Source organism: Furipterus horrens, unplaced genomic scaffold (assembly GCF_987537825.1).
Source record: "Furipterus horrens unplaced genomic scaffold, mFurHor1.1.pri manual_scaffold_11, whole genome shotgun sequence".
NCBI classification, from domain to species: domain Eukaryota; kingdom Metazoa; phylum Chordata; class Mammalia; order Chiroptera; family Furipteridae; genus Furipterus; species Furipterus horrens.
The window spans coordinates 50,143,608-50,157,743 of NW_028327181.1; the positions used below are offsets into that span (position 1 = coordinate 50,143,608).

A 14,136-nucleotide genomic window follows, 5' to 3' on the forward strand; every position below is an offset into this window, starting at 1 on the left:
AAGGGCCAGGGACTCATTCTTTCACACTACATTATGGTCAGGATCTCCAAGGTGCCTTGAGTTAAAAGGATGTCTTCCCAGGTGAGCAAATCTATTATATTGAATCTATTATACCTCATTTTGTCCTTTCAGTCCCTGCAGTACTTCACGGATACACTGAAAGCATTATTCCCATTTTATAAAGGGAATAACTGAGTCATGAAAAGTAGAAGCCATTTGTCTTGTCAAACCTAGAGAGCGAAAGTCTGTACCCCGAAGTCTACCAATCTATAACTAGCAAATAAGATGCATCTGTGTGTTAAGCATACAATTTTCCTTGACCAAATAGTTTTATCCCAAAATGTTTATGTATGAATGTACTAGGATAGGATAAAAGTTCAAATTTCTCCAAGACTCATACTTTTTGAATTAAGTAATATTTTATTAAAACATATAACACAATAAACTTAAGACATCAAAATCTTCTCCCCCACACCTTTCAATCCCAGAAAAAACCATTCCACACGTGTGTACATGTGTGACAAAACACACAGCTCTTTCTCCCTTTATAAAAGGAATTATGATGACCTTGTTCATTAACTTGTCTCTCTCTTTTTTTTTTTTTGTATAATATATTGTGGATCTCCTTCCAAGTCAATACATGTAGGTCCTCGTGATAACAATTTTAGCTTTTGTATAATATGGCATAATGTGGATTTTTCATTATTTGCTTAGTCATTGCCCACTGATGGACATTTAGTTTGGGATCATCCTTAAAGAAATGCAAATACCATTTTTACCTATCATTACAAACAGTACAAAATGATGGCCAATACCCAGTGTTGGCGTGGGTGCTGTGGGAGCTCTCGCTCGTCCTTGGTGGGATGGTAAATTCATACATCATTTTTAAAGGACAACCATGGCAGTATCTTTCCAGTTTCTAAATGAAATTATCCTTTGGCTCAGCAGTGCCACCCCCAAGACTTCACACTACAGGAATACCCACACGGGTGCACAAACACAGGGGTATATACAAAGGTACCCACTAAAATGTAATTGTCTTATCCTCACTTTGAAAGTCGTCTCTGTGGGGAGTTTGAGTCAAAGAAAACTACTATATTAACCAAAACTACTTCAAAGGCAGTTTAAATCTTTATCAAAGTTTCTCAGAAACCACACAGGGTGATACTCTTTGTGATGTCCAGTAACTCTTCTTCAAAGCTCCTTCCCCATCTCTCCCCCTGATCTCCGTATCTCACATACATAGCACCCGCCCCCAAATTGATCTCCTTCCTCACGAAATCCCCTAAAACGCCCTCTGAAATCGGCCTCAATTGCCTCTTCTTTCTTCTGTGGCCCATTCACCAGACTGGTGGCACACAGTCCAAGAAGTGTGGAGGCTGCCTGGCAGGGAAGGGAGTCAGGCTGTGAGCCCAGAATTAGAAGCTTTGGCTCCTAGGAAGGTGCTCACTCTGCGGCCTCAACTTAGTAGCGACAATGAAGTAAAACCAATCACTCTTAGGAAAAACTGGACATTTTGTCCATTCATTCAGAATTATCAAAGCCAAGCAAAGTGTCGATCTGCTGAAAAACTAGACTGAGCAAGGTGAGCAATAGAGAAAGGGGGTGGGGGGTGGGGAGAGAGAGGGATGGATCTTGCCACAAATTCAGACTAAAGTATCACCATCCATCTTATCTCCTGCGAGGAACTTGGCTTCCAAACTCTCCTGCCTCCCATCTGAGGCGTTTGCTTCCTTAGAAACAGGACTTGCTCTCTTCCTGCCACCTCTTTGGTGTGATGTTGGCTCCATGGACATTGCTAAATAAAGATTGAGGAGGAAACAATAATAGCTTTACTTAATCCAAGTAGGTCTAAATAGCTGATAATTGGGCTGGTTTTCACCCAAACCAACATCTTATTGCTTGTCATATGAAACTAGTATTAGATCACCTCTTGACTTTCCTCCCACCCACTTTTCCTACTGATTATTAAGCTCTGAGCATTATCTAACTCCCCAAAGTCTCTTCTAGCTGACCATTTGCAGGTAATATGCTGGGAGGCAATCTCTTGATCTCTGGACGCAATTTCACAAGCCAAATACAGGGCAGGTAAGGGAAAGGAATCTTTCCTCCAGCCCCTACGTAATTTATTCTTTGTGTGTCTTATAAATGGCATGAGCCATGCCTCTCTGACCCACACCTACACACACACTTGCTATATAACTAATATTTTCCAGATATGCATGTTATCAATCAGGAGTCTAGAGATAACACATTCTGCATTGATCATTTTTCTGCAGTATAATAATATCCTGTTTGTCCTAAGAAACAATTATGTACTATATGTTTGGCTTGGGGGCATGGGGAGAAGATGTTGGTTGGTTGTTTTTTGTTTTAATGGCAAGTATTAAGAGCTAATGTTAGCTACTGTACAAACATTCTAATAAGCCTGAAAAATTAGGCCTGGAAAATCAGGGGGTTCCCTTGAGATGGCAAATCAAAGAGAATTGCTCCCCCCTTCCTTGCAGGTAGGGAATTTACCATTAAGAAGCCACTGGCCAAAACATCCCACACAGAAACTAGTCCTGGCAGCCTGTCACCTGCTCCACTGGGTACCACGGAGAGGACCCGGGAGTCCGTGTTCTTACCTCTCAGGAACCTGGCTGCCTTCAGCAGAATGCGGTGCCTGTGGGGTTTACTAAACAGGGACTCCTGGGCCACCATCTGTTTGCTGGACGTGGAGCCCCTCAGGCTGTACACCTGAGTGCTAGCCTTGGAGAGGACTTCTGTGAGGCTGCTTTCATCCCTGTCTTCCTCTCTGTCCTTCTTCTTCTGTTTGGCCTGTTCCTGGGAGTACTGCCACTTTATATTCTCAAACTGGAACAGGAGAATATTGCTCTCCGTGTTGATCAGCATCCTGGAACCACAACAAGATGGCCCACGAAAGGAGCGTGGAGTCCGCCGCTGCCCGGCCTCCCAATCTGCACACCAGCTCCTGTCCTGTCCAGCCCTCAGACCAAGGGAAGATGCCCCGGGGAGTGACCACACCAATAGGGCGTGTTGAAGGGTCTGGAGTGGCGACAGGCAGCAGGCCACACAGCGGAGGTCACGGGCCCTGTGGCTGATTTGTTGTTGCTGTTGTTAAAGGTGAGCAGGGCACATATGTTCTGATTACTTTGCTTTTGCCGTTAGAATACTTTTAAAAGAATTTCTGGCCTTGGAGTGAGTTCCAAGTACCTAGGATGCTCAAGGCAGAGGCTGAGGTACTCTGCACACAGAGGTCTTGAAATTCACTCTTTTCTTAAGCGCAGCCCCCAAAGTCATGTTTCTGTTGCTGTGATGGGGACGTGGAAAACTCTTTCATGGGGAGGCTTCCCTCCCTCGATGACCCTCCATCCAGCCCACTCTCCTTCACTCCAGCCCTCCCGCAGCTCTGTGCTTGCTCTACGTTTAGACGGAACATTTCTTCTCTGTAAAGCAGGATGATTTCTGTCTCCCTAATCCCCACTTCAATGACCTGGTAGGACGGGAGTTCCAAACCTGGCCCCCCAGGAACTGCCTCGCACCTCCGCATTGGTTTCTGTGGTTCCCAGGGTTCACTGAGCAAGAAACAGAAACTCTGTGTGCAGGTTCCTCTCAGCTCCAAGAGGCTGCAATTTCAAGACCTTAATTGTCCGTGTTAACTCTCTAAAACAGTGACTTGTTTTGGTGGAAAACACTGGAATAAAATTTGGGGAATCACTCTAATTAGAAATCTCTTTCAGGTTTATTTTAATTCAAGCCAAAAGGAAATAGTCTCTCTTCAGAGGTCATGAATGAGAAAAAGAGGTGATTTTTTTTAACGTTATTACTCCATGACTGAGAAGTGTTTGTTCACTGACACTTATCACCAGCCCTCCCCCTTTAACATGAGAAGGAGTATTAATAAAGTTTCATTAGAGACAAGGCGATACAATTCACGGAGACTAACTGATGTCTCAAGTGAGCCTGTGGTAGAATTTAAAAGTTATTTCTATTTGGGTATTTTCACATAATATCACCCCAAACGTGACATAATACAAACAGTACTACATACAGTTAGTTTAGTCGTGGTTCTGGTTTCTGTAAACTCATCTGCTCAGCATTGTCCCACTGGACACTGGACCTCCTGCCCCTGCCACCCCCACCACCCCGAGCCTCCTCGTACGGCTCCACATCAGAAGTGAGGTGTCAAAGACAGTCGCGGGGCTCTCTGGCAGCTGAGAGCACGCTCAGCGAGCAGGCAGGGGCTGCAGTTGGCAGACTGTGGTCCCCGCAGCAAAGCCATATTGCACTCCCTGCATGATTTGCCCAGACATCCAGAACAAATTTAGAGGATTTGCTAAGTTTGGTGCAAAGTCCACTTAGTCTCCCTTGAGACTATTACTCTCCTCCAGCCAAAACTGAAGGAGAGCCCAATTTCACCTACGCTCTCCCACTGCCAGAAAATCCAAGGCTGTGTCCCAGAGGAGAGAAAATCATCCCGACAGAGTTGTTCATGGCTCCAACCTCCACACCTACCACGCACCTGTTGCCCTGAATAAAGAAGGAGAGCACAGGATCACCTCTGCCATTGGCTTTCATCACCTTCAGACAGGTCCCATTCAGGAAACTGTAAATGCGGATCTTGCCGTCAGCGCAGGCGCTGATGACCCGGAGGAAGAGAAGGGGGACGTGCAGCACCTCCCTGGGAGGGAACAGAGCGACAGGCAGCAAGCCGCGTAGGCTTTTTGTTTGTGTTTTGTTTTGTTTGTAGTTCAGAGTCTTTTGTGTATGGTTGGGAGGCAGTGGTTTTAATTGTCCCTAAAATGATGTTTGCCATTATCTTATAATTCTGGATGTAAACCAGTAACACTCAAGACTTGGCTGTACTCTCCCCTTCCGGTCTGCAGTTCTTTTTCCTGCCATTTGGTCACAGTGCCGTAGGTGGCCAAGTACAAAGGCTTATGTCACACATTTTTATGAGGTCTGTTTTATAGATGATCCTGCCTTTCTCTTACATTTGGTTCTTAGCTGTTGACTTCTACAAAAGTCTGCTGAGAATTATTTAATGTTTTGATTCCTTTTCAAACAGTATTAAAGAAAGAAAGAAACAAGCAAAAATGATCATTTTCATATGAAGCAAAAACCTGGTATTGGAGCAGTTTATTCTGGGCCTTAAATTGGTGGCTTTCATTCTTTCAGTTAAACATCCTGAAGGAAAACTGTACCCAGGCACAAGATGTATGAGTTTCCTTCTCTGATGACCAGCAAGAAAACAGAAAAGAGCAGGAGGAGACTTAGGTGGATGTCTCCAACAAAATCCTGCTACGACAGCTGGGTCCAAGACAGACTCCAGATATATGGAATATTCAATTCTGAGAGGAGTAATTAACCCATTCCTATGGATGATACTGAAAAGTTGAATTTCATGTCACCAATTTGTTCGATTTTTTTTTTAATATCTTATTTATTTATTTTTAGAGAGAAGGAAAGGAAGGGAGGGAGGGAGAGAAACACCAATGTGTGATTGCGTCTTGCGCACCCCCAACTTGCGACCTGGCCTGCAACCCAGACATGTGCCCTGATTGGGAATCGAATCTGCAACCCTTTGGTTCACAAGCTGACACTCAATCCACTGAGCCACACCAGCCAAGGCTTGTTTTATTTTATACTCAAAGCAAGTCCACCCATCCCTGCCATCTCTACTCACTTAACTCCATAAGACCATCTCTTCTCTCCATCTCCCCCTGCACACATGCACACACACACACACACACAGACACAAACTTTGGTTTACTGACAGGTTCTTTAGGGTACAACGTATGTCTCATTCATTTTTGCATGCCCAGCACAGGGCCGAGCCCATAGCAGGCCCTCAATAAATCTTTGTTGGAAAAGTGAGTGTCTGGCTCATGTTTCAGAGTATGACCATTGCCACAATGTGTTGAAAAAAATAACATTGACTTCATGCCATTTGGTGGGAGTCTTGATAAGATCCAAGGGCCAGATTAAGACTTTTCAAGGCTCCTACCACCAGCAAAACAGAAATAACAAAGAACTTGAAAGGCAGGAGCATGTTTAGCTTATTCAAAGAACAGCAATGAGGCCAATGCAACTTGAATCCCTCATCATGTGATGATAGATAGACAGATAGATAGGTAGATAGATAAAATTAAATATAAGAAAGTCCAACAAAGTTCTAGTTTTTGCCTTAGATGGAAATACAATTACTTTATTGTACTGGTGCCCTAAGCGCATCTTAGTCCACCTGCAGGGGAAACAGCACGAGGGAAGGTGCCTTGTGGTTGAAGTGCTTGCCTCTTTCTGTATCTCTTTTGATCTTGCCGAGCAGGACCTGCACTTCTCATAGGTCCCTGTGACATTAGATAGCTCAGCCTATACCACTGCAGTCTATTGAGGTAAAGCACGGGCTTTGGGATCAGAAAAGCTGGGATCAAGACCTGATTCTACCACTAACTGGCTGTATGACATTGAGAAAGTAATTTAACCTCTCGGTCTTCAGTTTTCTCTTCTATGAAGAGGGGGTAGTGATTTCTGCCTCAGAGAACTGCTGTTGGGATTAAATTAGTGAAAGTATTTCAAAAACAGCTCAGTACCTGACTGAATTGTGAATAGTATTATGATCCTAGCATAGACCAGTCTCCTTTCAGGTTTTATCTCTGTCCTAGAAATAAGGTATTGGTCTCATCCTTTGTTCCTTGTTTATCAAAAGACACTGCAAAAAGTGATGTCAATAAAAATGGAGGTAAAAGAACTCCAAAATTTTGCCCTTCCATTAAAGCAATGAAAATTGTGGCCAAAACAAAAAACAAAAAAAACAACCCTCTGTCCAAATCAACTATTTAGGAACTCTGGAAAATAATCAAAGGCTTACAGGAAGCCAGGGAGCATTTAGACAAGAACAATCGCTTAGCCTCAGCATGGACCCTAGTCCCACTTCTAACTCCCCAGTCCAGTGGTAGCCATGAAAATAGCTCACATTCCTGGTATTGGAGGAAACAGAACTGACCTCATACATAACGAATTAAATGACCTGTCTGATGGTTTCCTGAAAACGGACTCAAAGACTTTAATTTATTTCACCTTGCTAGGAACTCACTCAGTGCTAAAGCTGCTGCCTAGGGGAATTTATTGAAAAAATTTATAGGCTAATGTTTTCATCACTGCTGCCTAAGGCAATACATATCTTTTAGGGTAAACAATTTACTAATCAAAAGCTTTGGAGAAAAATCTGGGGAGTAAAATGTCCATAGGACTTTAAAAAGCTCATACATATTCCTGGGGCTGTGTGCATACGTGGCAAAGAACTAAATAAAACCCTACACTCTCACTATTGGCTGACCATGATGTTCTACAGAAATGGGAAGTAAGAGCTAAGGCAGAGTTTTAGCCTGCTTAGATGAGTGTTCAAGGCTTCCATCAATAGCACAGAGCACCTTGGCAAATAATTGGAGACATTTTATTTCCAGGTGTTCAAGTAAATCTCCTTCCAATCGCTAGTATAATACCAAAGTAATGAAATGGAGACTTTAGTGGCCAAACAAGGCAAAGAATACAGATACACTAAACAAACCAATAAAAACTGCAATGAGCTACAACAGTCAACAACAAAAACAAACCCTAGAGATAATAAAGATTTGATTTCCAGAGTTTTCATATTAAAATATTCAAACTGGAAGAAAAGAGAATACTTCCAAATTCATTTTACAAGGCCAGCATTACCCTAATACTAAAAACAGGCGAGGACAACACAGACCAACCTCTCTGATAAACATTAGAAAATAACAATCTAAGATCAAAGAAGGCTATAATAGAAGAATTAAGAAACAAAAATACATAAGACTATAGAAAACAAACATCAAAATGGTAAAAATAAGTTATTTACATTAAATGTACGTGAGTTAAACTCTTCAAAAAAAAGGCAGAGATGGGAAGAAAAGATTAAAAACAACATAACTCAACTATATGATGTCTACAAGAGATTCACTTTAGAATCAAAAACACAAAAAAAGTTAAAAGTAAAATAATGGAAAAAGATAAGCCATACCAAACAAGAGCTGAGTGGCTATACTAATATCACACAAAATAATCTTGCAGACAAAATTGTTACTAGAGACAAAAAGGGAAATTATATAATGATAAAAGAGTGACTCCATCAAGAAGATACAGCAATTAAAAATGCATATTTACTTCAGTACAGTACCCCAAAATACATGAGGCAAAACTCACCTACCTAAAAGGAGAAATGGAAAATTCAACAAACAAATGAAGACTTGAAGACTTCAATACCACACTCTAAATAATGGATAGATCAACTAGACGGAAGGTAAGCGAGGAAACAGAAGACATGAATAACATTAGAAAATAACTAGGCCTAAGAGACATATACAAAACATCCACTAAATACCAGTAGAGTACACATTAATCTCAAAAGCACATGGAACATTCTCTAGGATAGGCCTTATGTTAGGCCACATAACAAGTCTCAATAAAGTTTGGAAGATTAAAATCATATGAAGCTCTCCAACCACAATAAATTAACTTAGAAATGAATAACAGAGGAAAATATGGAATATTTGCTCATAGGGAAATTTATAGCAGTAGATGCCTACATTCTCCAATCAATAACCTAACTTTTCACCTTAAAAAAACTACAAAAAGAAGGTTAAACTAAACTCAAACCAAGGACAAAGAAGGAAAATAAATCTTGGAACAGGAATCAATGAATTTGAGAATTGGGAAGCAAGAAAGCAAAATCAATGTAACCAAAAGTTGGTTCTTTGAAAAGATGAACAAATCTTTAGCTAGATAACTGACAATTATTTACTTAGGCTGACCAAGAAAATAAGAGAGAAAACTGAAATTACTAAAATCGGAAATGAAGCAGAGGACATTACTATTGACTGATGGAAATGTTCTCTAATTAGTATCGATGGTTGTACAATGTTATGAGTATACTAAAAACCATTGGATTGTACAGTATGAAATAGTGACTTTTATGTTATGTAAAGTATATCTTAATTTAAAAGTTGAAAAAAAGATTATAATACTAGCTGTAGAAAAGATATTAAAGACTAAAGAGTTTTCTTAAAAAGACTCTAGAGTACATAGCTTTTCTGCAGATCATCATTTTTGTCAGCCCTGCTTTGTATTCTCTAATTTTATTTCTCATATCCATTCTCTCCCACACTGTATGCATAATCTTAATTTTGGATAAAAAACTTAGATCAAAAGGACAGACAGCAACTATATCTGTTTTTTCACATATGTTATATTCAAAAGATGGGTATCAGCCCAATCATTATAACTCTCCGGAAAAGCAATCTGTCAAATAAGTCCTCATTACAAATTGAGTGGAAATATTTATTGAGCACTTACATATCTACAGCACTTAAACTGATGAGCAGGAGGAGGGGCCGTATAAACAAGAGCAATGACCAGATGTCTATGGATTTGCTGTAACCGTGCAAGGTATCAAGACCAATGTGAATGGTATGTTGGGACTGTCATTCAATGGGAGTGAGAATGGTTTAAGAAGGTCTTGTAGCTAAAGTGGAGTGGGAGGCTCTTGGTTTGGTGGAAAAGTGACCAAATTGCTGGGTTTTCTGGAAACAAATTACTTTCTAATACTTAAACTAAATCCTACTGAATTGAGTTTGGAAGGTTTTAAGAAGTTACAATTTTCAGATGACATAAGATTTGACTCCCTTCTTGGGGTCAAGCTTTGATAATCCATATAACATGCTAAAGGAGTTACTGATAATCACCTAAGGGTTGGAAAAATCCTGAACACAGACCTGTCCCAGCGCCCACCCATCAATAATGCAGCCACACACCACTGACAGAGATATCCAAATCCCCTTCCACCTCCCACAAAGCCGGTGTGCCTGTTCAGGAGGTTCTTTTAAGAGTATTTTACTAAATAACCATCCCCTGATAAGATTCCCCTGGAAGCTCATTTACTGTTTTAACCAATTGAGATAGCATTTCATCCCCTAGAAGTGTTTGTATCACACTCAGAGGAAGAAGAATTACTCCTGTGGCTCAGGAGTGGCATAGAGCAGGCTGTAAAACCTACGGCCGTGGCAAAAGTATTAACTGACCACAATACCCTTTCCAAATACATCCAGATGTGACCTCAGCCTACTTCTTCAATGGTTCCAAGCAGCCACCACCACTAAACTGGGATTGGAATTGTGAAATAAAATCCATTTGCTGTCCTGGAATAGAATCCAGCCCACAGGCTTTAAGTAAACTCCTTCTTTAAAACTTCAGGGTTTTTTTTTTTTTTTCAATTACAGTTGACATTCAATGTTATTTTATATTAGTTTCAGGTGTACAACATAGTGGTTAGACATCTATATAATTTAAGAAGTGAGCCCCACAGCACGTCTAGTACTCACCTCGCACCATAAATGGTCATTACAGTATTACGGACTGTATTCCCGATGCTGTAGTTTACATCCCGTGACTGTTCTGTAACCACCAATACGTACTCCTTGCTCCCTTCACCTTTTCACCCTGCCCTCTAACCCCCTCCCATCTGGCAACCATCAATTTGCTCTCTGTATCTATGAGTCTGTTGTTTTGTTTTGTTTGGTGTGTTCATTTACATTGTTCTTTAGCTTCCACATGTAAGTGAAATAAGTGAGACAGAGAAAGCCTTCAGTTATTTTTAAACCTTCGTCCCTTGGATCATTTTAAGCTTTCGTAACACAAGCTTCCTGAGGTAAAGGCCAATTCCAAAAACTTAAATTTACTGGAACTGGCATTATTTGGGACAGTTCTGCCGATACTCATACATTTAGTAGGTAACAGATATATCACGTGTGCCGTAAGTATAACATTTCAAACATTTCTCAAAATACACATCTAGTATTGTTATTTCTTAAAGAGAAACAAATGGGGGAGATGGCAAAATGGGGTGGGGGCAGAAATGGGTAACAGGCAAGGGAAGAGGAAGAAGAAATGGGTGAGGAGCAAAGCAGACACAAGGTCAGCAGGCAGCAGAAGGGACTGACCTGGCTGTGGCAGGGAAAGGAGAGCACTACATTGTCCAGACGGGGCTTTGCAGGCACGTACTTGGGATGCTTGTAGGCCATGAGGCATCGCTCATATCTGCCCACCATGCTCCAGGCTATGACCAGGCCGTCGGTACTTCCCGAGAGGAGGTGCCACTCGTCAAAGCATAGACACTTCACGGCTCCCTCATGGCCGCTGAGCGTCTGCAAAGAAAGTTGCATCTGTTTTCAGCCCAGCTTCAACTCTGTGTGTGACTCCTCCAAGGGCCGAAGCTGGAGGCTTCTTTAGATAAATTGCAAAGCCACCCTACACCTATCCAGGACTCCCACTAACTGGGTATTTAACCAGCCAACTTTACTTTGGCTCTAAGAAGGCCGGTGGGGCCCATGCCTCCCTCTCTCCAGGGCCCTCTCCCAGTGAAGGGAGAATGTGGTCAGGGCAGGACTTGCTCCCGGAGGTCTGTGGCTGGGGCAGGCCCCGTCTTCCTGCAGTACCAGAGAGGGCCAGAATCCACTGTCCTCTGCTGCCAGCAGAGTGCTCCGTCCCAGCTCCTGACCAGGTCCCAGAGGGCACTGAGCATCCTTGTTCCTGCAAATGCTGGTTAGGCCACAGTGACAGCAAGATTGGTGGGAAAAAATCTACCAGCCAGGCCAGCAGCTTCTCACTGAGATCCTGCACTCCTGACGTCAATGAGACCTCACCACCACCCCCTCGGGCCAGGGGGTTTCAAATCCGGCAAGAACATTTTGTGTATGTGAACATTCAATCATTGTCAAGACAGCCAGTGTTCTCATCAGAGGGTAAGGAGAAAAACCATTGTGACTTCGTTCATTCCCTTACCCATGCCAGAATCAGGGCAGAATATTCAGGAAAAAGAAAAGGCACTTTACTGCTGTTAAAATATCCTGAGCCCATATATAATGCCGAGTCGGAGTGCACCCTTCCACTACCACCCACCCCCCTGATCACACGAGCCCTGACTTTCCACCAGCATACAATGGCTCAGGTTTGGAGGGCGCCTCCCCCGCAGCTCTTTAGGACCTCCCTTCTGGTGACCGCAACTCGACTGCTCCGGGGTGGTCTAGGGAGCTACATGGGGGGAGACCATCGGTCTCCTCCACCCGTCACTGCAGCACCCCCTTCCCTCCACAGCCCACAGCCCTCACCTTTACCAGCTGACCCATGGCAATGTGCCACACTTTGACTATCCCTCACTCGCAGCTGCTCACGATGTAGGTGTCATTGATCCTGGTGGCCAAGATGGGGTCTTTGTGTTTAAACGTCGTCAGGCACTTCCCTGTCTCTACATCCCACTCTGAGAAGAAGGAGAGAGAAAGGTGGGGGGTAAGAAGGGGGTGAAGGCAGGTTACAGTGGAGTTCCACACCCCATCACAGAAGCTAAGACTAGTGGAGCCCATCAAGTCAGACCCCGGGAGACCTTCATCTGGGCTGGCCTCCCCCCCACAGGCTCTCCAACAGCTCCGTGTACGTGCCGCTCAGAGCTTCCTGCTTCCTGATCACGGGCCCTTGGGAGAGCCAGCCATGCCTAGACCTTGGCTCTAACCCGGGAACTTAGCCTTGGGGTCCAAGTGCTGGACAGCTCATCCCCAATGAGATTCCTTCTCAAGCCTGAAAGATGCCGGCTGTGGCCATGTCAGGAAAATGGTGACACGTGTTCTGTGGTGTCAGGAGCATTCTTCCCAAATGCTGTGCTCCTGAGCCACACCTTCTATCCCCCAGAGAAAAGAAAGCTATTTTCATTGACATTTTTAAATATTTCTGACTCTGACTTGGATTTTACTAATGGAGAGATTGTCACAGCTGGGGGCAGGTTTACTGCTGCTTCTACGTAGATGGTGCTAGAGCAGCAGCCTAGGGCAGCGGTCCCCAACCTCTTTGGCACCAGGTATCAGTTTCACGGAAGACAGTTTTTCCAGGGACTGGGGTTGGGGGCCTGTGGCGAGACAGGAGGCGGAGTTCAGGCGGTAATGCAAGCGAAGCTCCGCTCTCTCACTCATCACTCACCGCCGGCTGTGTGGCCCGGTTCCCAACACAGGGCTGGGGACCCCTGGCCTCAGGTGCTGCCAGGAGGGTGAATGTGAGAGTAAATGGGTGGGTGGGAGAATAGAGCTTATGGGCAGAAATTGAAAGTGGGTGCCACGAATTCAGGCATGAGAGCATTAAAGTCGGCTTCATCAGCCCCCAAAGTACCTCCCGCGCAGCAGCACGCACGACCTAAGACAGAATAACCACAGCTGATAGGTGTATAGGCCTAGCCATGCGCCAGGCCTCATTCAAAGTGCTAGACGTGTGTTAGGTCATCTTCACAAGACAAGCGCTGTTATTCTTCCCCCTCTACAGATGAGGAAACTGAGGCAGGGAGAGGTTCAGCAACCTGCTCGAGATCACAAAGGTGGTTGGCAGATTAAGCTGGGATTTGAGCCCAGGGATCCAGGGGCCATGCACTCATCCATGGACACCAGATTAACTTTACCTGAGTACGTTGGTTTTTTTTTTTTTTTTTTTTTTTACATATATATTGCCCTTTTATCAAATTAGAGATGTAAAAGGTGAAAGAGGAATTAAAATATTCATTGGTAAAGTGCCCTGGTTTAAAGAATTTAAAAAGTGGAGAGTTACCCTTCAGATTTCCAATGGTCTCTTTCTCCCTCTATTTTGGTAACCCAGGCAGGTAGGAAGAACCCAGGAGAAGCAGGCAGGCTGCTGGCCAGGGCCAGGGTTAGGGTAAGAGAGAGAGATTTTGATATTTTTCATCACGTGCATTAATTTTGACCTTTCAAATACTGCATTAAAGTATGTATCTTGATTACTGAGGGGTTGGTTTCTTTTTGGTGCCCCCTTAAGTTTTACACCCAAGGTGAGCACCTAACTCCCCGTGTCCTGTTACGGCCCTGCCTGGGATCCCACAAGGCTCTCCCAAGCTGGAGGCTTTGCTGCCCTTCCACCGTCTGACCCGCACCCTTTCATCCTCAAAGCAGTGATGGCAAGGAGCCTTTCATTCAGGCCGAGGAGGGCAAAAAGGCAGGGAGTATCGCAGGCAGGTGTGAGTGCTTGCAGACGTAACGCCGCTGCGTTCTCCCTCGCCCACGTCTT

At 43.7% G+C, this 14,136-nt stretch overlaps 1 protein-coding gene across 1 annotated transcript in view; it reads right to left on the reverse strand.

Moving 5' to 3' along the window:
* LOC149997550 (F-box/WD repeat-containing protein 10-like) overlaps positions 1 to 14,136 on the reverse strand; it is a 34,576-nt gene that overhangs the window by 1,431 nt on the left and 19,009 nt on the right. The window contains 5 exon segments of the mRNA XM_090257485.1: positions 1,664 to 1,798; positions 2,628 to 2,896; positions 4,526 to 4,684; positions 11,083 to 11,225; positions 12,189 to 12,337. Of these exon segments, the coding sequence (XP_090113611.1) occupies positions 1,664 to 1,798; positions 2,628 to 2,896; positions 4,526 to 4,684; positions 11,083 to 11,225; positions 12,189 to 12,337 (855 nt within the window).